This window comes from Halichoerus grypus, chromosome 8 (genome assembly GCF_964656455.1).
Source record: "Halichoerus grypus chromosome 8, mHalGry1.hap1.1, whole genome shotgun sequence".
Taxonomy (NCBI): Eukaryota; Metazoa; Chordata; class Mammalia; order Carnivora; family Phocidae; genus Halichoerus; species Halichoerus grypus.
The window spans coordinates 68,493,588-68,516,581 of record NC_135719.1 but is presented as its reverse complement, the minus strand read 5'-3'; the positions used below and the strand labels follow the sequence as shown (position 1 = coordinate 68,516,581).

Genomic DNA, 22,994 nt, shown 5'->3' with positions numbered 1-22,994 from the left:
GGAATGCCAGTGAGGGACATTGATTCTATTAAGAACAGCACATGTCCTGGGAGTGAGTGTGCAGGGAGAAAAGCACAGGTGGGAGAGGACAGGTGGAAGGAGGGGAAAGGGCTCTTCACAGGGAGTGGGCGGGACACTCTAAGGCCGCCCTCCCCCACCCAACCCCCACACTGCCTTTCCCTCCTGTGGGACCCTTCTCCCTGCATTCTCCTGCTTTCTGGGTCCCTTAACCTGCCTCCTCAGGAACCTCAACTCACCACCATCCGCTCTCTCTCCCGTATTTTCGACTCTCCCTGTCCCCAGTCTGCTCTTACCGTGTGTGTATCCATGCACAATTCACTACCTCACACACCCATGGGCCTTTAATCCAGAATGGACCGCCTAACCTTCTCCCCTTCCTCCTGCATTTCTGGTCTTGATGAGTGAGGATGGTGCCTGCCCAGTCACTTTGGGAGAAACCTGGGTGCCACCTTGTATTTCTCCATCTTCCTGACCTCCTTTAGCCCATCAGTTGCTGAGCCCTGCCAGTCCAGCTCCTGATTATCTCCTAACATTAGTCTGTCTTCCCTGTGCCCCTTGGCCCTGCCTTCATTGAAACACCCCCTTGCCTGGACAACTCCTAACCAATCTCCCACCCATCCTTTTTCCAAACGAGCCATCCACATGATTTTCCTGAAGTGCCAGTTCAGTCAGGTTGCTCTTGGCTTAAAATCCAGCAATGGGTTGGGACGCATGGGTGGCTCAGTAGGTTGAGCATTCGACTCTTGGTTTCCACTCAGGTCGTGATTTCGGGGTCATGGGATCAAGCTCCGTGTGGGGCTCCACACTGGGCATGGAGCCTGCTTAGGATTCTCTCCCACTCTCCCTCTAGGAGTGCTTGGGTGGCTCGGTTGGTTAAGTTGGTTAAGCATCTGACTCTTGATTTCGGCTCAGGTCATGATTTCAGGGTCATGGCATCAAGCCCTGTATGGGGTTCTGTGCTCAGTGAGGAGTCTGCTTGGGATTCTCTCTCTCCCTCTGCCCCTCTGCCCCCCCCCCATCCCGTGTTCTCTCTCTCTCTCTCAAATAAATAAATCTTAAAAAAAAATAATCCAGCAGTGGGTCAAGTCCAAACTTCCAAACATCGCCCCCAAAGCCCTTCAGGACCTTTCCTTCCTGCCTGGATTCCACTCAGGCCAAACCCCTGATGCAGACCTCCTCTCCTGCACCTGTCAGTCTCTCTCTTTCTGAAATGTCCTTCTCTCAGTTGTCTACTTCCTCAGATCCAGGCTCAAGCACTGCCCCTCCAGGAAGTCTTCCTAACATCCTCTCCACCACACCAGGCATTTAAGGGCACCCCCTTTTCATTCCATATTAGCCGACTCATACACAACGTTATAAATACTTAACCTATTTTCCCCCCCAGCCCCCCTGGAAGGCATGGCCTATGTCTTATTAATATATCTCCAGTGCTTACTAATGATGGGGGCTAATAGTAAAACTACTAGTAAGACTAGTGACATCTTTTCAGTTCCAGACACTGTCTTACATTCGTTATGTGCCTTATCCCACTTAATCTTCATGCTGTTCCCCATGAGTTAGGTACTATTATTGTTCCTCTATTACAGGTGGGGAAATTGAGGCTTGAAGACATTAAATAGTTTTCCCAAGATCACTAAGACCTAGTGGAGCCAGATTTCGAAGGCAGGCAGTCAGACTCCAGAGTCCTGTGTACATGCTTAATGCACTATCTGAAGGATGGGCAGTTTTCCAGTTCATATTTGCTGTCCAGGGCAGTGAATGAATTAAAAGATGACCCATGCATGAACAAATGGATAAATGCCTGAACCCATTGCCACATTAGTGGAAATGGGTTAGTCTGGGGGAGGTGGAGGAGGCATAGGCAGGAGAGCTTAATTGTGAGGAGAGACAGGAAGGTGAGTGCAGCGAGGGTGGGTGGGTCTGGATGGCCATCAGACAATAACAGCCTATTTCATTGGCGCTGGGCTAATGAGCTGATTTACAGGTTCAGCTTTTCGATTCCTACAAACCATTAGTCAGAGGTGTGTGTGCTGGGGGAGGGAGGCAGCGCTGATCGTAGCAGCTTGTCCCTTGGTCAAGGGTAAGGGAGGCCGAGGATAGCCAGGGAAGCTGAGCAGAGTTGTTGAGCACCTTCCTGTCTGGAAGGAAGTAGGGCTGTGACCTGCAAGGGAGGGGCACAGAGCAGATCCTGGAGCACTCAAGAAGGGAGGTGTGGGCTCACCTACCATCCCCCTAGGCTGGCTCTACCAAGATAGGGTTGGGGTACCTCCAGACCTTTCTAAGACTCAGAGAGACTAGGATGCTAATTCTGGCCCTACCATGAATTCCCACTATGCCCTTAGCCACGTTCCAGTTTCCTTATCTGTAGACTCAGGGTCCATGGCTCCATGGGTGCCCAGGTCTGAGGGGAAGGAGGGAGTTCCCCACAGACAATAGCAAAGGGAAGCCCAAACTGACAGGTCCAGGTGTGTTCCTCTGCCTCCTCCCTTTTGCTATGACCAGAAATGGAGACAGTCACCCAGGAGAGGTGATTAAACTGATGGGAGGACCTCTATGTGTGAATGGACTTCCCGAATGACAAAGCTCTTTAGAACACACTCTCATTTGATCCTCACAGCAACCCTCTGAGGGCTGGCTCTGCTACTGTTGTTGGTATTGTCTTGCACTCGAGGGACCCAGGACTCAGCCCTGGAGCTCTTTGCTTTATATCACACAATGACGCCGAACAGCATGGACCCCAAAACTACCAGCCAAAAGGACATGAGCACCATGGTCTCCATGAACACCATGGGGGATTGCTGGGGAAGACTTGGGGGCTGAGGGCCGGCCTACTTTGTGCCCCCTGCTCCGCACCCCAGACATTTCTGTCAGAGTTTATTGGTGGACACCACTGCCTGGGAGGCCAGCACACTGGGTTTTGTGAGAGAAGGGGAGGGTGAGGACGGTGAAGCAGGGTCAGTCAGGACGTAATCTAAAGGTGCTCTGCAGCAGGGGGCATGAACCCCAGAGTCCTGGGCCCTGGAAGGGACTTTGAGATTGTCTAGCTTGTCCAACTGAAGTGGGGAAATAAAGCCAGACAGGCTTGCCTACATGAAAACAAGAAAACACTACAGAGTACAGTTTTTTAAGCCAATTTTTGGACGAGGAGACTGGAAATTATTTGAAAGGTTGACTGGGAAGGTAGAAGTGGCTAATCCCCCCCGAACGAAGGCCCCTGAAGGCCCAGCAGGAAGCCTGTCTACTGTCCCCCCTCCAGGGACACAAGTAACAAAGCCAGGGAGCTTTGTACCCCCAGACCAACCTGACAGAAGGGGCAATGACTAAACAAAAGAGGACGAGGCACTTGGCAGGTGGAGCAAGGTTTCAGATTTCCACAGGGGCCAGCCCGGGTTCTAGGTCTCCCTCAGTGGGTGGGAGCCAGCTGGAACACAGCAGTGAAAAAGCAGTGACAAAGCAGTGACAGAGCCCCGCAGAAATGCCCACAGCACTCAGTGGGGATGGGCGCAGTGGGCACACAGGGTGGAGCTTGTGAAAGCAAAATAAATTAAAAAAAAAAAACAGAGGAGGAGGAGGAGGGGAGAGGGTGGGGAGAGGTGCCAAGTTGCAGAGCCCCTGCACAGGTGAGGAGTGGCAAGGATGAAGGGCCCATGCCTGAAAACCTGCAGGAGGATGCTCTCATTTTCTGCGTTTCTGGAGTTTCCAAGTTTTCCATGATGGAAATATGCCAATTTATAGTAACTGTGTTTTTAATTTTTTTACTGAGAGATGATTGGCATATAATACTGCGTAAGTTTAAGGTATACAACGTGTTGATCTGATACAATTATGTATAGTAATATGATTATTACAGTTGTGTTACTAACAAGTCCATCACATCACATAGTTATTTCTTTTTTGTGGTAAGAACATTTAAGATCTAGTCTCTTGGTAACTTTGAAGTATGTAAGACACTATTGTTAACTATAATCACAATGCCATTAGATCTCCAGAACTTATTCATCTACCAACTGGAAGTTCTCTGACTAACATCTCCCCAGTTCCCTCACCCCCAGGCCCTGGTAACCACCAATCAATCTACTCTCTGTTTCTAGGAGTTCAGCTTTTTTCAACTCCACGTGTAAGTGACATAGTATTTGTCATGCCCTGTCTGACTTATCTCTTACTTGGCATAATACCCTCAAAGTCCATCCATGTTGCAGCAAATGGAAGCCTTTCCTTTATTTTTCGTGACTGAATAATATTCGGGTGTGTGTGTGTGTGTGTGAGACATGTTTGTCCATCCATCCATTGACAGACACTTGGGTTGTTTCCATATCTTGGCTATTGTCAATAATGCTGAAATAAACATGGGGGTGAAGATATCTCCCCAAGATAGTGATTTTATTTCCTTCAGATAAATAACCAAACATGGGATTCCTGGATCGGAGGGCAGTTCTATATTTAACTTTTGAGGAACCTCCGTACTGTTTTCCGCAGTGGCTGCACCAGCTTGCATTGCCACCAAGGGTACACGAGGGTTCCTTGTTCTCCACATCCTCACCAACACTTGTTATCTCTTATCTTTTGATGATAGCCATGTAATGATAATTTTAAAAAAGCACAATGAATGGCAGGGAGGGGGGTGAATAGAAAGATACATGGCAAACCGTTAGCAGATTTCTTCTGGGATGGGGAGCTATTGGTGATTTTTTTCTTTTGCTCCTTTTCACTTTTCTCTTCTTTCCAACTTATCTAGACTGAGTAGAAATGGTTTTGAGTGAGCCCTGCCCAGCCATTCCCATGCTCTCAGGAGGCAGCAGAGAAGTCCTGCTAGGTAGCTCTGGCCGGTCCCCCTGGCGGCACAATCACTGTCGTCCCAGGCCACTGACCTCCCTCCCGCCTCTGCCTGCAGGCTCGCTAAGACCATTTAAATGGAGACACCTGGGATCCTTGATTCCAGAGAAGCTGATTTAGAGGGGATCCTACTGGGCTTATTTTGTGGTTGGGGACCTTAAAGCAAGAGAGAGAAGACAGGAAGAGCAGGGAGGGCCCAGCCAACACAGCTGGCAGCCAGGCCAGAGGACCAGCCAGTAGCAATAATAACAAGGACCTTGTTAGCGGAGAAGAGAGAACACAGGTGACAAATAAAGACGTCTTTATTGTCTCTTCCCAAGATGCACAGCTGTTCTAACAGAGCTCCATTCACCCCAGGCAGGCAGGAAGAGGACAGAGAAGGAACAAAGATAACATTACACCTTCAGGAGTAGGAAAGACCAAGGTGGGGCTGCAAGGGGGCTGGAAGGGCATCAGGAGTAGGGGGAGGGGAGGGGCTGGGGGATTGGGAGGCCAAGGGGGTGGGGTGGGGGCTCAAGAAGCCCTGGAGGCAGCAACAAAGATGTCTTTGTAGCCCTTGATCTCCTTGATCTCATTGCTGCTGATGAGGACTTGCAGCTGGTGGGGGCCAGTTTTGATGGGGTAGAGGTCCACTTGAATTTGGATGGTATGTCCAGGTGCCAGAGTCCCAATGCTGAAAGTCAAAAAGAGCCTGTTAGAGCCTTAAGTAACTGCCAGGGTGGGTGATCTGGTTTTCCCTCTTGGTGGGTAAGAACCTCCCACCCCCCAATACCACCAAGCTCAACCTTCCCCAGGGAGGGTGCACAAGTGGGGGCAAGTAGGCACCATCCAGGAGATGAAGGACCATCCTATGACCCCACAAGGTGCCCCTTGCCAGAGACCAGCATGAGACAGATGGTACTTACTTCTTTGATATCTGCCCATCGATGAGGCCACTTCCCTCCAGCACCATCGTGCAGTTACTCAGAGCCACCATTAGGGTATTGGTGAGGGTGATGTGGACCCTCAGTGCCTTGCCCACCTCAGCCCTTTTAGACACCTGTGTGGAGAGAAGGTGGGGATATTGTGGGCAACTGGCCTTATTTCTGTACTCCAGTTCAGTCACCATCCCTCTGTTGACCTCCAGGGACTGCTTCCTGAGGGCTCAACCCCTGCAGGGAGAGAAGAATATGAGCCAAGAGTACTCAAGGTTAACACGTATCCTGACCTGCCTTAGAAGGTCACAACGCTCCAGGAAGCCGCTACCAGCTGGGAATTGCCACCACGTTGAAACTGATTTCCCTCCCCACCATCTAGTTCAGGCTGGCAATTTGATTTCAACTTAAGTGCCAGCTCCAGTCTGTTAATCATGGCTAATAGGAATGGTGTGTTGGAAAGATTCCCGAGGACAAATCCAGAGTCAGAGAGAGCTGTGATCAATTAGTAATGTCTGACACAGGCATGGGGTAAGGAAGTGGTGTCCTCTGTGCCACCTATATGCTATCAGGGACATCATTCCAAGGCCAAGGTCACACAATATGGCAGAGCCAGGATCTAACCCAGATGTCCCAGGCCCCAGGCAGGATCTTCCCCCCATGTTGCTCTGACAGTAGAAACAGTGTGAGTTTTTCCAGGTGTGGTCTGTGCATCCCATGTGAGGTCTGTGTCATAGGGCAGCATGGCCTTGGCCTGTGAGTGGGAGGCAGGGATTCTATCCTACTCACTTCTAGAGCTCGTGCCTAGCTCAGTGCCTGCCAAGTGGTGGATATTTGATAAACGAATGTTGAACTAAAATGAGTTCTGACCACCCAGATCATACTTGGGACATGTTCTGGCTCAAAAAGAGAATTAAAAAAAAAAAAAAAAAGAATCAAAGAAAAGCAAGAACACACCGTGACTTCTCTAAAATTCAAATGAAAGAAACAAACCCCTTGTATTCTAGTGAGGGTGTCAAAGTAGAACAGGTAAAAAGGTCTTTGGAATCCCTCATAGTCACACAAATCATCCCCAGGTCCCTTACCAATGTGGACCAATTAATGGTCTCCTCAGCATCTGATGTGCTTGCACCAGATCCTGTTGGTCCCCAGGACTCTGGGTAGCAGGCAGCGTCCTCACCTCAGCACCAGGCTGCGTCTGCACCCGTGATTCTGCCCACGGTCTGCCACACCGTGGCCTGACCACCTGACAGCATGGCCCGGTGAAAACGGTCAGGGGGCCAGGCGGTTGATGATGTGGAGCCACTCAATTCTTGTTCTGGGTGGGGGTGAGTATGCTGCTACCAGATCCAGCAGGTGCAAAGCCAGTTTGGGACTAAGCAGAGGACAAGTCCTTCAGAATGGGCGGTGGGGTGGGGAAAGGAGGCTTCAAGGGAAGAAAAACCCTGGTAACAGGAGATGGGGAACATTTCTGCCCTCCATTTACCCTTCTTCCACCTGGGTTCCTTCCTCATGTAATGACCTTGCCAGCCACACCATCTTGGAACTCAAAGTCTGAGGCTTGCCTCTCATTTGTCTTTCCTCTTCCCTGTCACACCTACATTATTATCTGCAGTCACCTTTGGAATTTGACTTGTGTTTTTTCTCAAATCCGACTCCTCTACTCCACCTCCCAGCCACACCTCTCGTGTCTCTCTGCCTCTGCAAAGCGTTTTCCTTACTTAAAATGCCTTCATTTCCATCTCATGTCTCTGGACAGTGTCTTCCTATGCATCCCCCACAAAATGTCACCTCCTCTCAGAAGCCTTCCGCTCTGCCCTGCACTTTGCACAGAGCATGAGATAACATCATACTGGGCTTTAATTATCTATTGGGTGTCTGAGGCAGGGACTCTGTTCTGATCACTGCTGTAGCCCAAGCCCCTGGGTTGGGGGAGTCAGAGGGCTCCTGGGCCCCATCTCTGTCCAGACACCTTACCTCAATAGATAAGTGGGGAGGCTCCAGAGAGATATCTTTTAGGACCAGCATGGACCTCCCCGTATTCTCCACCTTGGCAATGCCAGACACCCGGATCAGCTTCTCATCTGTCAGCTTGTTTCTATAATTGTCGTAGGGTAGCAAGAGCGGCCACTGTATCTCTAAGCACAGACAAAAGACACCTTGAGTCTGGAAAGAAAGAGAGAGAGGGAGAGAGAGAGAATATGCGTATGTGTGGGAGAGAATATGTGTGTGAGTCTATATGTGTGTGCAAGTATGTTTGTGTGTGTGTATGAGAGAGAGATCCAGCGTACTTACCCTATACCCACCGCCCCCAGAGGTCACTGCTGTGTTTCCCCTGGTGGGATGGTGTCAGTACAGCACATGACATGCAACCTCCTGCCACCAGCAGCTTCACTGCCTGGCGTGTGTGTGTGCTGGGGTGCAGGGCTTGCCGTGTAATCTGGCTGAACCATCCCCGGCCTTGTTTATGACCCCAAAGTTCCCATCCTTCTTGGTGCCTTTCCAGGCCTACCTCATACTCACCCTTCCCAAAGTCCAGGTTCACGTGCACTATTTGCCTCCAGAGGGGCTCCCTGGTGTCACCCTGGTGCAACAGGGCCTGTGCCCTGAAGTGCACCACCAGTCTGATGGGACCCTGGGGGTGGACTCTGTCTGGCACCCTCCGGGCACGCAGCCTCAGCATCAGGTCCTGGCCCCACTCGGGGGTCCTGGCCAGGTGAAGCTGCAGCTGCACGGGCTGGGCCTCAGAGCCCCTGGAGCCCAGCAGATCTAGGAAGGGAGAAGAGGCCCTTCTTGGGTCCAGCATTTTCCGGGAAGCCTTCATGAACACAGATCGCTCCTCGGGGGATCCTGGCCGAAAGAAGAGCCAGGAAAGACCTCAGTGAGGAGAGACTGAGAGGACCAGGGGCCTCTTTTGGGAAACCAAGCACCCCAAAAACTCCCAGCTCCCCTCCCAAAGCCCCAACCACGTGAATGAATAGCTGCATCAGGAGGCGGGACAGCATCATGGCTGAGAACATGGGGATTGCTGTTGCTGGGCGCTGCGTTCAAATCCTGGCTCAGGCACAGTCCCTGAATCTCTGGGTGCTCAGTTCTTTCATCTATAACCCAGGTGTATCTCCCTGCCTCGTAGAGTTGCCAGAATTGTGAGTTACGTGAGCTGCTGAATACAAGCACCCAGCATTGTTCTTTGTCGTGAGTATTGTCACCATCAATGCTGTCGTCATCATCAAAGCCAGAGACTTCTTCCCCCACCAGCATCCTCACTTCTAAAATACATGTTCATGTCTTCTAAACGGATCCTCAGCTCTTGCTCCTGGGGGCTACTCAACATTCAGGCTGCACCCCAATTCACCCCAAACTGTGGACTTCTCTAGAGCAGCTACTGTGCACCAGAGGTACTTCTCCAAGTGCTTTCTGTGATTCCACTCACCTGCCCTCACAACAGCCCTCTGAGGTGACGTTACCCCATTTTACAGATGAGGAAGTGGAGGCACAGGGATGGTAAGAACACAGCCAGGCTTACACGGCTAGAACCTAGCAGGGCCTTGGTTGGCACTCAGGCAGCCTGACTCCCCCTGGCCTTCTCCGCAGGGACGTCTACTCTCTTCCACAGGCCAGGCATCCTTTCCCTCCATAAGCATCCACCTCCCCCCTTGCTCCCACCCCCACTGCCATGACATAACGAGATCGTGATATGACCCTAGGACAGAGTTGCCAGGAAAAATAAAGGACATTCAGTTTGAATTTCAGATACACAGTGAATAATTTTTAGTTTAGATATATTGCATAATGTATTTGGGACACACTTATACTAATAAAATATTTGCTTGTCTGAATTTATCTAGAATTCAGATTTAATGGGCACCCTCTTTTTTTATTTGCTCAATCCAGCAACTCTAGGGCCCCATGGCCAGGGTCCAGGAAAGCCCCCAGGAGTTTTCCATGAGGAGGAAGTGATCAGGCGGTGATGGTTTTAACAAGAACGAACCATCCTCACTGGGAGGCACACAAAGGAGGTTATACCCGCCCCCCCCTCCCTGAATCCCCGGGGCCCCAAGCACCTTCTGGATACTTGTAGGAGCTGGTAATGTTCTGGCGCTGATCTGACCCTACCATCTTGGTGCTGATTTCCTTCCCAATGGAACTGGTGTTATGGACGAGGATTTCCTGGGCCTGACCATCCCCGAAGAGCCAAATGACTTCATCAGCATTCACCTCGGCATACGCAAATGGGGTGTCATAGGGCAGGTGGACCTCCCCTTCCCTGATGGCCTTCACAGAGGCAGGGCCACAGCAGAACAGCCCTGGCGAGGGAACAGAAGTTGTGGATGGTGGCCAGCTGCCAGCCTGTGGACTGGGGTGGCTGGTGGCAGGGGGAGGGGACAGGGGCAGGTAGGGAGATGGGATGGAGAAGACCCACATCCACCGAGTACTCTCAGCTTCCCACAAATTCACCTGATCCTCACAGCCACCCTGTGAAGGGGTAGTTATCATCATCTTCCCCACTTTACAGGTGAGGAAGCAACTGAGAGGTCCTGTGACTCATCTGGGTTACCCAGCTGAAGGCAACGAAGTGAGAAAAACACTGCTCCTTTCGGGCCTCCTGCTCATGTGGTCAGTCCCCCTGCCCAGCCTCCCCACAGAGCCCAGACCCTTCCTTCCACAAAGGCCTCACTCACCACTGCTGGTTTGCTGGGGAGTGGCGTCCAGAACCTGCCAACCATTGTATCCCGGTGGGAGATCTTTCCGGATCATCCAGCACTCGTTCCAGACATGGAAATTCCTACAGAAAAGAGTAAGAAGAGGAGGATTTATGTTTTCAGAAGATTTGCCAGGTACTGGACAGTATACTGAATGCTGTAATTTATATCAGTTTTTTAAAATTAAAGTGTAATTGACATACAATATTGTATTAGTTTCAGCTGTACACCATAGTGATTTAACATATATATAAATTATGAAGTGATCACCATGAAAAATCTAGCTACCGTCTAGCACTGCATAAAGTTATTATGTATTAATTATATTCACCCCCCTTTTTTACTTATTTAGAAGTAATTTCAAGCTTACAGTAAAGTTGCAAGAATAATACAAAAAATACCCATCTACCCAATTCATCTATCATTAACATTTTGCCCCATTTGCTTTATCATTGGCTTTCTTTCAGTATGGATGTGAAGATTATAAATATATTTTTTCCTTTTGTTTTTTACTTCAGTGTGTATTTTCTAAGAAAAGAGATCTTCCCCTACATAATCATGTACAGTTATCAACCTCATATGTTTACTATTGATATAATACTTTTATCTAATTTACTGTCTATATTTCACTTTTGTCAATTGACCTAGTAATGTCCTTTACGGCATTCTTTTCTGCCCAGTCCAGGATCACACATTGCATCTAGTTGTGCAGTGTCCTTTGTCTGCTTGGATCTGGAGTGGTTCCTCAGCCTTTATTGTATTACACTGACATTTTGAATACGGTATTTATTTATTTGCCAGAGTGATCCTAATTTTGAGCTTGTCTGATGTTTCCTCATGATTAGATTCAGATTATGCATTCATACACAGAATTCTACATAAGTGATACCGCCTTCCCAGATATACCACTGCTGATTGAATGGAGGATGCTTCGCCCTCTAGGAGCTCAGAGAGGGAGGGGTTCCTAGGACAGCCACTAGTTCTCACACAACTCAAAGATCTTACCTGGAAACTAGCTGGAAAGGAAAAACAGGAAATCAGATCTGAAGTAGAGCAGAGGAAAAAGGAGCCAGGGGAAGAGGTTAGAGATACAGAAATGAAGGGACACACAGAGATACACACACACACACACACACACACACACACACACACACGCATGCACGCAGCGAGGAAGTGAGGTAGGTGGAGGAAGAAGCAGGAGAGACTGAGGAAGTAGGCAGAGGCAGCAAGTCCAGGCCCAACAGGGCAAGCAGAGAATGGCACAAACAGAATGACTCAAAGAAGGAAGAGTAAGAGGCATACAGATTTTGAGATCAGTATTTACAGACCCACACAATCTATTCATTCGGTTGTGGGCTTCAGAATGTTATCCCAATAGTCGTCTATCTCTGAAATGAGTGTGATATGATGATCTAATTATCCACAACAGTCTCCTAGGTTGGGGAATTACTCTCTGGGCACCAGCCACAAAGGGCAGGGTGATATTGCCTCAAAACCAGAGAGAAGCGTGTCAGAGTTTCCCTGCCTGTCCTGAGATGGAGCAGAGATCTGTTTGAGATGGCGTCCCCTTACCATATTTTGTCTCGCTTCCGAGTTGACAGAATCTCTGCATTTTGGTCATAGTAGGTGTCGATGGTTAAGTTCCCATCCATGTTGTGTGCAGAACGAAAATTGGAAACCACACGAGTTGGAACACCTAAACATCTCATTACTAAAGAGAAGGAAAGCATGGACAATCACTGAGTTCATTTCAAGCAGAATCATTGGTTTCCCATGCATCCTTTCTAAGTTTTAAGCTGGAGGAGAGAAAGAAGGCCAAGATTCTTGCAGATCCATACCTGTAACTCCTTTATTCTCAGAGCACTGCACCCAGGCCCAGAACCCTGCTGCCTACCTGCCCATTGATGGTCTCCATCCCACTAGGAGAAAGAAATCATTTGAAGGTTACTTAAAACAACAATAAGCAACTGAATTTATCATTTAGGGCTTTTTTCATTCAGCAGCTTTCCACATTAAAAACAGAGAACCTAAAACATTTGCTAATTCGAAAGAAAATAAGAAAAGTTAGGCCTTATGCTGCGGCCAGTTTCAGGAGAAAGCTGTGTGACCTTCAGTAAGTGGCTTAACTTCTCTGTGTCTTAAGTCTCCTTGTGTGTAACAAAATTAGGAATTGGACCAGATGATTTTCAGTACTGAAATTCTGAATCTGTAATTCTACTGAAATACAAGGATTTGGAGGAGGTAAGAAAGAAATCAGAGAAAGGATAGAAAGGCAGTACAGACTTACAGAGGTAAGTGGAAGACCTCAGGGACAAAGGGAACCTGCGGGTACAGAGGCAACAAGCATCTTTGATAAGGCAACAGCATCCTCTTGTGGCATCTCAGGATAGTACTACAAAGGCTTTTTAAAGCTGAGGTCATATTTCACTTAAAATTTCACTTAAGTAGTTAAGATCTACTTATACAAAGCAGATATTACACCACCTACACCACCATCACACACACACACACACACACACACACACACACACACACACACACACACCTGCCCAGGGCCAGATGTGACTTTTGGAACATAGGTCCCCACCTCAGCCAGCGAGGTGAGGAGTTTAGATGAGGAGTTTATTTGTTTGTTTGTTTGTTTATTTTATTATGTTATGTTAGTCACCATACAATACATCATTAGTTTTTGGTGTAGTGTTCCATGATTCATTGTTTTCGTATAACACCTGGTGCTCCATGCAGTACGTGCCCTCCTTAATACCCATCACCGGGCTAACCAATCCCCCCTCCCCTCTAAAACCCTGTTTGTTTCTCAGAGTCCATAGTCTCTCATGGTTTGTCTCTCCCTCCAATGTCCCCCCCTTCATTTTTCCCTTCCTTCTCCTAATGTCCTCCATGCTATTCCTTATGTTCCACAAATAAGTGAAACCATATGATAATTGACTTTCTCTGCTTGACTTATTTCACTGAGCATAATCTCCTCCCGTCCCATCCATGTTGATGTAAAAGTTGGGTATTCATCCTTTCTGATGGCTGAGTAATATTCCATTGTATATATGGACCACATCTTCTTTATCCATTCATCTGTTGAAGGGCATCTCGGCTCTTTCCACAGTTTGGCTATTGCGGACATTGCTGCTATGAACATTGGGGTGCGTATGGCCCTTCTTTTTACTACATCTGTAAATACCCAGGAGTGCAATTGCTGGGTCATAGGGTAGCTCTATTTATAATTTTTTGAGGAACCTCCACACTGTTTTCCAAAGTGGCTATACCAACTTGCATTCCCACCAACAGTGTAAGAGGGTTCCCCTTTCTCCACAACCTCTCCAACATTTGTTGTTTCTTTCCCTGTCCATTTTTGCCATTCTAACTGGTGTAAGGTGGTAATGTGTTTTTGATTTGAATTTCCCTGATGGCTAATGATGAACATTTTTTCATGTCTGTTAGCCATTTGTATGTCTTCTTCAGAGAAGTGTCTTTTCATGTCTTCTGCCCATTTTTTGACTTATTTGTTTTTTGGGTCTTGAGTTTGAGAAGTTCTTTATAGATCTTGGATACCAGCCCTTTATCTGTAGTGTCATTTGCAAATATCTTCCCCCATTCTGTGGGTTGCCTCTTAGTTTTGTTGAGTGTTTCCTTTGCTGTGCAGAAGCTTTTTATCTTGATGAAGTCCCAAAAGTTCATTTTTGCTTTTGTTTCACTAGCTTTTGGAGATGTATCTTGAAAGAAGTTGCTGTGGCCGATGTCAAAGAGGTTACTGCCTATGTTCTCCTCTAGGATTTTGATGGATTCCTGTCTCACATCGAGGTCTTTCATCCATTTTGAGTTTATCTTTGTGTCTGTTGTTAGAGAATGGTCCAGTTTCATTCTTCTGCATGTGGCTGTCCAATTTTCCCAGCACCATTTATTGAAGAGACTGTCTTTTCCATTGCATATATTTTCCTGCTTTGTCAAAGATTATTTGACCACAGAGTTGAGGGTCCATATCTGGGCTCTCTACTCTGTTCCATTGGTCTATATGTCTGTTTTTGTGCCAGTACCATGCTGTCTTGGTGATCACTGCTTTGTAATATAGCTTGAAATTGGGCAACGTGATGCCCCCAGCTTTGTTTTTCTTTTTCAACATTTCCTTGGCGATTCAGGGTCTTTTCTGATTCCATACAAATTTTAGGACTGTTTGTTCCAGCACTTTGAAAAATGTCATTGGAATTTTGATCGGGATGGCCTTGAAGGTATAGATTGCTCTGGGTAGCATAGACATTTTAACAATGTTTATTCCTGCGATCCAAGAGCATGGCATGTTTTTCCATCTTTCTGTGTCTTCTTCCATTTCTTTCATGAGTGTTCTGTAGTTCCTAGAGTATAGACCCTTTACCTCTCTGGTTAGGTTTATTCCAAGGTATCTTATGGTTTTTGGTGCTACTGTAAATGGAATCATTTCTCTAATTTCTCTTTCTACAGTTGCGTTGTTAGTGTATAAGAAAGCAACTGATTTCTGTGCATTGATTTTGTATCCTGCCACATTACTGAACTGCTGGATGAGTTCTAGTAATTTGGGGGTGGAGTCTTTTGGGTTTTCCACATAAAGTATCATGTCATCTGTGAAAAGAGAGAGTTTGACTTCTTCTTTGCCAATGTGAATACCTTTTATTTCTTTTTGTTGTCTGATTGCTGTTCCTAGGACTTCTAGTACTATGTTGAACAACAGTGGTGAGAGTGGGCATCCTTGACGTGTTCCTGATCTTAAGGGAAAGGCTCTCGGCTTTTCCCTATTGAGGATGATATTCGCTGTGGATTTTTCACAGATGGATTTTATGAACTTGAAGAATGTTCCCTCTATCCCTATACTCTGAAGAGTTTTAATCAGGAAAGGATGCTGTATTTTGTCAAATGCTTTTTCTGCATCAATTGAGAGGACCATATGGTTCTTCTCTCTCCTCTTATTAATGTGTTCTATCACATTGATTGCTTTGCGAATGTTGAACACCCTTGCATCCCGGGGATAAATCCCACTTGGTCGTGGTAGATGATCCTTTTAATATATTGTTGGATCCTATTAGCTAGGATTTTGTTGAGGATTTTGGAATCCATATTCATCAGGGATATCGGTCTGAAATTCTCCTTTTTGATGGGGTCTTTGCCTGGCTTGGGGATTAAGGTAATGCTGGCCTAGATGGGGAGTTTAGACGGAGGTTTATCCTACTCTCCCTTGCTCAGGAGGAGCAGAGGGTGCCTCCCGAGGCTGCTGGGAGGTTAATAATGCTTTGAAAAGTAAGAGGACTATTGAGATTGACCTATCTTTTTGTTCTGATTGATTTAAGACCCCAAAGGGAGCCAGTCACCTGTTCACAGTCACCTCTCCACTCCCAGCACAGCTCCTGGGCTTTTCACAACCCCTCTGCAGGGGTGACAGCTAGACCAGGGCTACAAGTGGCCAGAGGCTTTGTGATGGAAGCAGCTGTCCCCTCGCTCAGTGGCCCCAGGACTCTAGGGCCTGGGAGTAGGGAGAAGCTTCAAGGTGGAGTAAGGATGCAGACCTAGACCTCCCCCTCTCACCCCAGCATTTAAGGGCCCGAGTCCTCCTCCACGACACCTGCCTAACCAGGGGCTTCCCAGCACAGGAAAATGTGGCCATACTAAATTCTGGTGCTGTGCTGAGCATTTTCCGGGGAAAATGGAAGAGCAAAGTGAGGCCACTTGATTTGAACACTCAGATTTAAACATCTCCCCTGTCTGCAGCACCCGTACCTAACTGCCAAGCTATGCTGTCCCTCTCAGAAAAATCTAGAACTTTGTCTTTGGCCTCTGTCTCTATCTTCCCTGTTCTGTGTTCCCTCATCCTTCAATTGAGAGCCAATCCATTCATTCAGCAAACATTGAGCACCACAGTGTAACAGGTAGCACTGTGAAAGGGGCTCCTGCTTTGCATGGGGGGACACAGGCAGGTACCTCAGTATTCTGTCTTTCCCTCATCTTCACAGATAATCCAATCAACACCTTTGCACTGAATTGTAATAAATGACAATGCATAAAACATTGATGCTCCATGCAGGCAGTTAGCAAAGTAGCCAACCTCCAATTGTAACTCCTCAAGAATCTCTCCGAGAAGTATTTGGGAGCTGCCAGCTCTGCCCACAGGTAAGATCAGGCTTTTCCAGACCATCTGCTTGCACCTCAAGCTTCCCCCAGCCTGTCCCTGACTCCAGGCTCCCCTGGAGCTGAGAAGCCTGAGCCGTGGTAGAAAGAAGCTGCCTTTGCCTCCACTTTGGGATCACAAGATTCTCTATCCAGGTGACCATTTTAATAGGCCCCCTGCCATCCAGGAGACTGCCGAATGATTGCAACAGGTCAACCTCACTCCTAGGCAAAGATGCAAGACTCCCCAAGACTATGCAGTGTGCCGGGTAAGAGTCCATGTGTGTGCCATTCCTTAGCTGGGGGGCTATGGACAAGCCACAGTTAACTTATGTGAAAATGGAGATCATCAGGGCACCTGGGTGGCTCAGTTGGTTGGGCAACTGCCTTCGGCTCAGGTCATGATCCTGGAGACCCTGGATCGAGTCCCGCGTCGGGCTCCCTGCTTGGCGGGGAGTCTGCTTCTCCCTCTGACCCTCCTCCCTCTCATGTGCTCTCTCTCTCTCTCTCATTCTCTCTCTCTCAAATAAATAAATGAAATCTTAAAACAAAAAAAAGAAAATGGAGATCATCAGAGCCCAACCTCAAAGGGTTATCGCGAAAACTAAATGAATGGCTCTGCATCCCCATCTCCCCCTCACTCACCTGTGCACATAACAGCTGCAAAGACCCAGCACTGCCCATACTTCACAGGCTGCCTGCCCCTGGCTGACCACTGCCGCAGGATGGCTACGCTGCCGTTCCACTCCAGCGGGCTGACCCCCTGGGAGTAGTCCTCTCCCCAGTCCCCCTGTAGTACACCGCTGTCATCATTGCTGTTGATCTGCAAAGGCCAGACAGGTGCATTTCCTCAGTGCCCCTGGGGAATCCCAGATCGTCCTCAGACAGAGGCGGGAGGGCTGCTATCCTTACCATGGCACTCACCACCCTGCAGACGTACACCGGGTCATTCCGCTGGGAGTAGTCTCTGGACGGGTTCTCTAAGAAGTACAGGCTCTTGTTCAAGATCTCGAAGCAGATATCTATGATGTCCTCTTCAAACTTCCAAGTGATTTCAAGGGAGAGAAAAGAGAAGAGTAAAAATGTCTAGCATCCTGAAACTTCAAGTCCGTAACACAGACTTTTAGAGATAGGGCATATATGCTGGGGATAGAGGTAGGGTTAAATATTAGACAAGGTCCTACCTTCAAAGAGCTTACAAATCAAATTGGGAATGTATGAGATTCAGATTTCTGAAAAACGAACCTGTGTGGCTCTGATGGAAAAATGCAAACAGAGTTCGGAGGTGAGAGATCTCTGTTGACCAAGAGATCAGAGAAGGCCATTGGTGCCAGGGGGCTTTGAAGGACTAGGTGGGCAGGAAGAGAGGAGGGTGGGGATGTTCACCTGAGGTCTTTGAGTTTGGTGGTGCCAAGGACAGGGCATAGAGATTCTTGTTTCTGGAGGACATGAGGGAGTAGAAAAGATCAGATGGATAAATACAGGGGCAGCCATGAGAGGAGAGACGGCGGAGTGTGGGGAGCCTTGAAATCAGGTAGAGGAGTTCAGCTGAAGCTGGGAGCCCAGGAGAAGCCAGTGTAGGCTCATGACATATGTTTATAACATATAAAGCGACACATGCTGCAACCCTTTTGGCTGCCAAATGCACTGGTATTTGTTTCAGTTTCAAAAAATCACACAAGTTGTCACAGTCGGAGACCAGGACAAGGCCCCCTGCTCTCTCCCCACTACCCTCCTGGTGAGTGTGGATGGAGCAGAGATGCAAGTGGGAGGGAGGCAGAAAGTACACCAGTCTCGGTTGGTGGTTGGGAGTGGAAAAGTTGCCCAGAGCCAAAAGTCCCACCCTTTGGACACTGACTGGATATTTGATGTTATTAAAGGAATTGCTGTTCATTTTTTCAGTTATGATAATGTATTGTGGTTCAGTTTTCAGAAAGAGTCATCATCTTTTAGAACGATAAACAGAAGTATTACTGGATTAAATGATATAGTATCTACAATTTCCTTCCAAAAATTCCAGTGATGAGTCGGGAGGGATGGGGACAGTACAGACAGTATAGACCAGACTTTTTCTGTAAAGGGCCAGAGAGTAAGTACTTCAGGTTTTGTAGGCTGTGGGGTCTCCGTCTCATCTACTCAGCTCTGCCACTGTAGCGTCAACACAGCCGTGGATGATACGTAAGTGAATGAACATGGATGGCTGTGTTCCCATAAAATGTTATTTATGGACACCGAAGTTTAAACTTCATATAATTTGCACATCAAAAAAAGTTTTAGTTCTTTTTCAACAATTTAAAAATACGAAAACCATTTTTTTTAAAGATTTTGTTTATTCATTTGAGACACAGATATATATATATAGAGAGAGAAAGCATGAGCAGGGAGAGAGGCAGAGGGAGAGGGAGAAGCAGGCTCCTTGCTCAGCGAGGAGCCCAATGTGGGGCTCGACCCCAGGACCCTGGGATCATGACCTGAGCCGAAGGCAGACGCTTAACCATCTGAGCCACCCAGGTGCCCATGAAAACCATTCTTAACTCAGGGGCTATATAAAAACTATCAGTGGAGTATAGTTTGCAAACCCCTGGTGTAGATGGAATCCGATTCACCATAAATTGCTCACTGTTGGAGCTGAGAGATAGGTTCATTTTAGTAGCCTGTCTACTTGGATTATGTTTGAAGTTTTTTATATAAAATATTAAAAACTTGAGGGGCGCCTGGCTGGAGCTCAGTCGGTAGAGCATGCCACTTTTGATCTGTGGGTTGTAAGTTCGAGCCCCATGTTGGGTGTAGGGATTACCTAAAAATCTTGAAACAAAAACAAAAACCTTGCAAGACATCTCCCCTTCCCTCCTTGCCTCTCTTACTGGATGGGAAATTGCCCTAGCGCCACGCACCCTTACTTATGTTAGTGGCCCTTCATGGGCAACTAGAGTTGATTAAGAACCAACTTAAGGACACCCGCCCCAGGCCCACTTTCAGTGACAGTGTTACCTGCCCGTAGTTCCAGGGCCAGACAGTGATGAATCTTTCATGACCCTTGTAAACAAAGCCATAGTCCATCATGATATACTCCTGCAGCAGTATTTCACTTGGCAGGTAGACATCATCCTCTGAGTGGTTAAATAGTGGAGGGGGCAAAAAACAGAGTAATAAAGTTAAAAGACAGTGATGACAGTGTCCTGCAGGATAATAGGGGAAGGAACAGGTTGATGGCAATAGAAATCAAGACTGGACCCCTTAAAAGTCTACTGTGCTTTTCTAGAGGCCAGTGATAGGTTCTGTTCTTTGAACATAATGATTATCATTTGCTGATGGTAAAAGTAGAAAGCTTGTTGTAGAGATTTGGAAAATACAGATGACAGAAAGAAGATGATGAAAATCATTCAGTCCCACTACTCAGAGATACCCACCGTTACAATTTGGTGTATTCCAACCATTCTTTCTCTCCACATATATGTAATACAATTAGGGTCCCACTGTGTTCCATTTTCTAATCTATTTCACTTAACCTGACACCATGTTCATTTTTATCATGGCATTCATTTTTTTTGGGGGGGGGGTAAAGGTGGTTTTTAGTGAGCACATGGTAATATATGGCATAGATAGGTGGCTTGTATCTTCTGGGCTTTCTCAGAAGAACCTCACCAAGCATTCCCACTGGATCAGGTTAGCATTATGGCCTGTGAGCAAGTCATACCTGCATTCCAAGGGTTAAAAAGCAGGATGAAAGTCCCCAGTGGGTGAACCACACTGTGACCCTGGCCCTGAGAAATCTCTATCTTCAGAGTGTAGGGACCAATGACTGCATTGGCTGGTGTGAAAAGGGAGACTAAGAGTGAGTTGGTGTCAACGGTGAAGTCAAAGGCGCTCCAGACATTGCCTTTTCGAGCCTGGGTGAGGGAGAAGGTGGCTCGGGTTCCCAGCAACTCCATGGACGCCGGTCCTGTGTGGGAGAGAATGATCCCAGAGTGAGGTTTAAAATCTATGTGACATGATTCCAGGGAGACTGGGAGGACCCTCACCTTCTTGCTAATCCTTTTGGCTTAAGGCTTTTATTGCCACTGGGTGTCTTTGGGCAAGCCAAAGGGCAAAGCCAAAGGGCAAAGCCAACTGTGGGCCTCAGTTTTTTTATCTGAAAAATGGGATAATAACTCTACCTACCTGAAACTCTGATCATGGGGATTAAATGAAATAATATGTATAAAGTTAGCAGTGTCTGTTGCATATTGAAAAATCAGCTGTTTCTATCACAATTGGATAGATTTTCTGATCTGAGTTTTCTGAGTTGGCCAAATCTTTCCTTAACATCACTTATAGGGTCCTGGGGATCCCAGGAAAAGTTAGGGGAGGGAGCACTCAGAAAGGAGAGGTGGGAGCCCTACAGGTGAATTTTGCCTTGGGGCCGGGTGAACTCACCAGTCTCAGCCACAAAGGTGAGGTAGTCTGTCCCAAAGTGGAAGGGTCTGTTGAAATGTAGTTGGAGCCCAAAGGGCTGGCCCCGCCGCACAATGAGCCGCTTCAGGCCCATCTCCTGTGTGTGATGCTCCTTGTTGTTCCTCGGGCTCTGCAGGTCCACAGACCTGAGCTCCAAGGCTTCCACTGGAGGGGGGTGGGGGAGGAGATAGGTCATTACCCAGCCGCGGCACCCTGACTCTGACTTTGGTAGGATTACGTCCAGACCTTAGCCCTGCCTCCTAGTTTCACAGTCTGGCCTCAGAGGGCAATGTAGCAGGCCCTGACCCTGGAGTGGGAAGATTGTGATCCTCATGACCTCTGCCCCTGGACCCAGAGCTACAGGGCTTAAGAATTAGGGTCCCAGGAAGAGAAATGTCTCCACAGAGCTGAAACTTAACCCTTGAAGGGCCACCCGCATACTATTAACCACCTTTGTTGACAGTCTTTCCAAAACTTACTCTACTGTCCTGCTGATAGAAGAAAGAGCATATTAGAATTTTGTACAAGTTAAGTCAGTGAGCTGACTGGAGGCTGGGACCTCAGCTACAGGCTTTAAGATCCTGGGTGGGTGGCTTATTTCTCACCTGTCAGCCACATTCCAGGTGTATGAGGGCACTGACTCTTCCCAGGATGCTCCTGGAGGTGTACACCTAATATACAGATTAAAGTCTCTCATAGCTCAATGGGCCAGAGCGCAGGCTCTCACCACCTCAGCTGTGAGATTTTGAGTGAGTCACTTATGTCCTAGACATCGTGTCCTCCACTGAAAAATGGAGACAGTGGTATTCCTACCCCATAGGGTTCATGTGAACGTTGAGTGAGGATTCACATGTAAAGACCTTACTATAGTGGCAGGTAGAGAGTAAGCCCTCAGGAATCCAATCGCTCGTAGTGCTAGAATAATGCAGCCTCAGATTTCATTTGCTTAGTTATTTTTGCTGGTGGTATTTATTGCACTTACTGTAAACAAAAATCCGTTAGGTCTTTTTCCCGAGTAGCGTATCAGTTTATCTCAGTGGTTCTCTCCACTGGAGAAATTCTGTTCCCTAGAGGAAATTTAGCAATGTCTGGAGACATTTTTGGTTGTCACAACTGGGCATAGAGGCTGAGGATGCTGCCAAACAGCATCCTAGAGGAAAAACAAATGTTAACACCCACCTGGTTTTTGTGCCATTCACATTTTGAACTTCCACATATTTTTTTTAAGATTTTATTTATTTATTTATTTATTTATTTATTTATTTATTTATTTAAGAGAGAGTGACCACGAGCCGGGTGAGGGGTAGAAGGAGGGATCGTGACCTGAGCCAAAGGCAGACACTTAACCGACTGAGCCACCCAGGCACCCCTGAACTTCCACATATATTCTTTATGTTTTTGCTAAAAGAGTTCAGTTTGCTAGTTTCAGCCCATCTTTCCTACCTGGCTGGACTTCTTAAATCCTAATTCTTTCACTCAATGCTTTACCTTGCCATCTGGGGATTGCCTAAACTGTTTTCCAGCTCTTCATCCAAGTCACTGGTAATAAGATGGTTCTGAGCATTAGGGCTTAAGTCAGAAGCCAATGGAGTATCATGTTAGAGCTTTCTTCCAGGTTAATGCTGAGCTATTAGGAAATACTCTTTAAGTATAGTTGTTCAACTACCTGTGACTACATCTAATACTTTACATGAGGAAAGTGGATTAGGTGTTTAAAAATGTCTTTCACAAGGGCGCCTGGGTGGCTCAGTTAGTTAAGCATCTGCCTTCGGCTCAGGTCATGATCCCTGATTCTGGGATCAAGCCCACCCCTCACTGGGCTCCCTGCTCAGTGGGGAGCCTCCTTCTCCCTCTCCCTGCCAAGTTATTCTCCTCGTACTTTATCCATGTTGCACATGTTACTTCAGCAAATAGCCCAGAGCACCACCAGGGAAGGTAGGACACTATG

The 22,994-nt window shown here is 47.4% G+C and overlaps 1 protein-coding gene across 1 annotated transcript; it reads right to left on the bottom strand.

The window, feature by feature from the left end:
- Window positions 1-5,228: 5,228 nt before the first annotated feature.
- Window positions 5,229-21,242, bottom strand: TGM7 (transglutaminase 7). The gene is made up of 12 exons (XM_036120058.2): window positions 21,029-21,242; window positions 20,310-20,555; window positions 19,604-19,722; window positions 17,525-17,653; window positions 17,258-17,435; window positions 12,044-12,182; window positions 10,451-10,554; window positions 9,833-10,075; window positions 8,292-8,618; window positions 7,746-7,906; window positions 5,760-5,893; window positions 5,229-5,527 (listed from the first exon to the last, which is right to left on the bottom strand). Exons 1-12 carry the CDS (start codon window positions 21,240-21,242, stop codon window positions 5,368-5,370), a joined length of 2,154 nt encoding a protein of 717 aa, XP_035975951.2. The 3' UTR covers window positions 5,229-5,367.
- Between the last annotated feature and the right edge of the window lie 1,752 nt (window positions 21,243-22,994).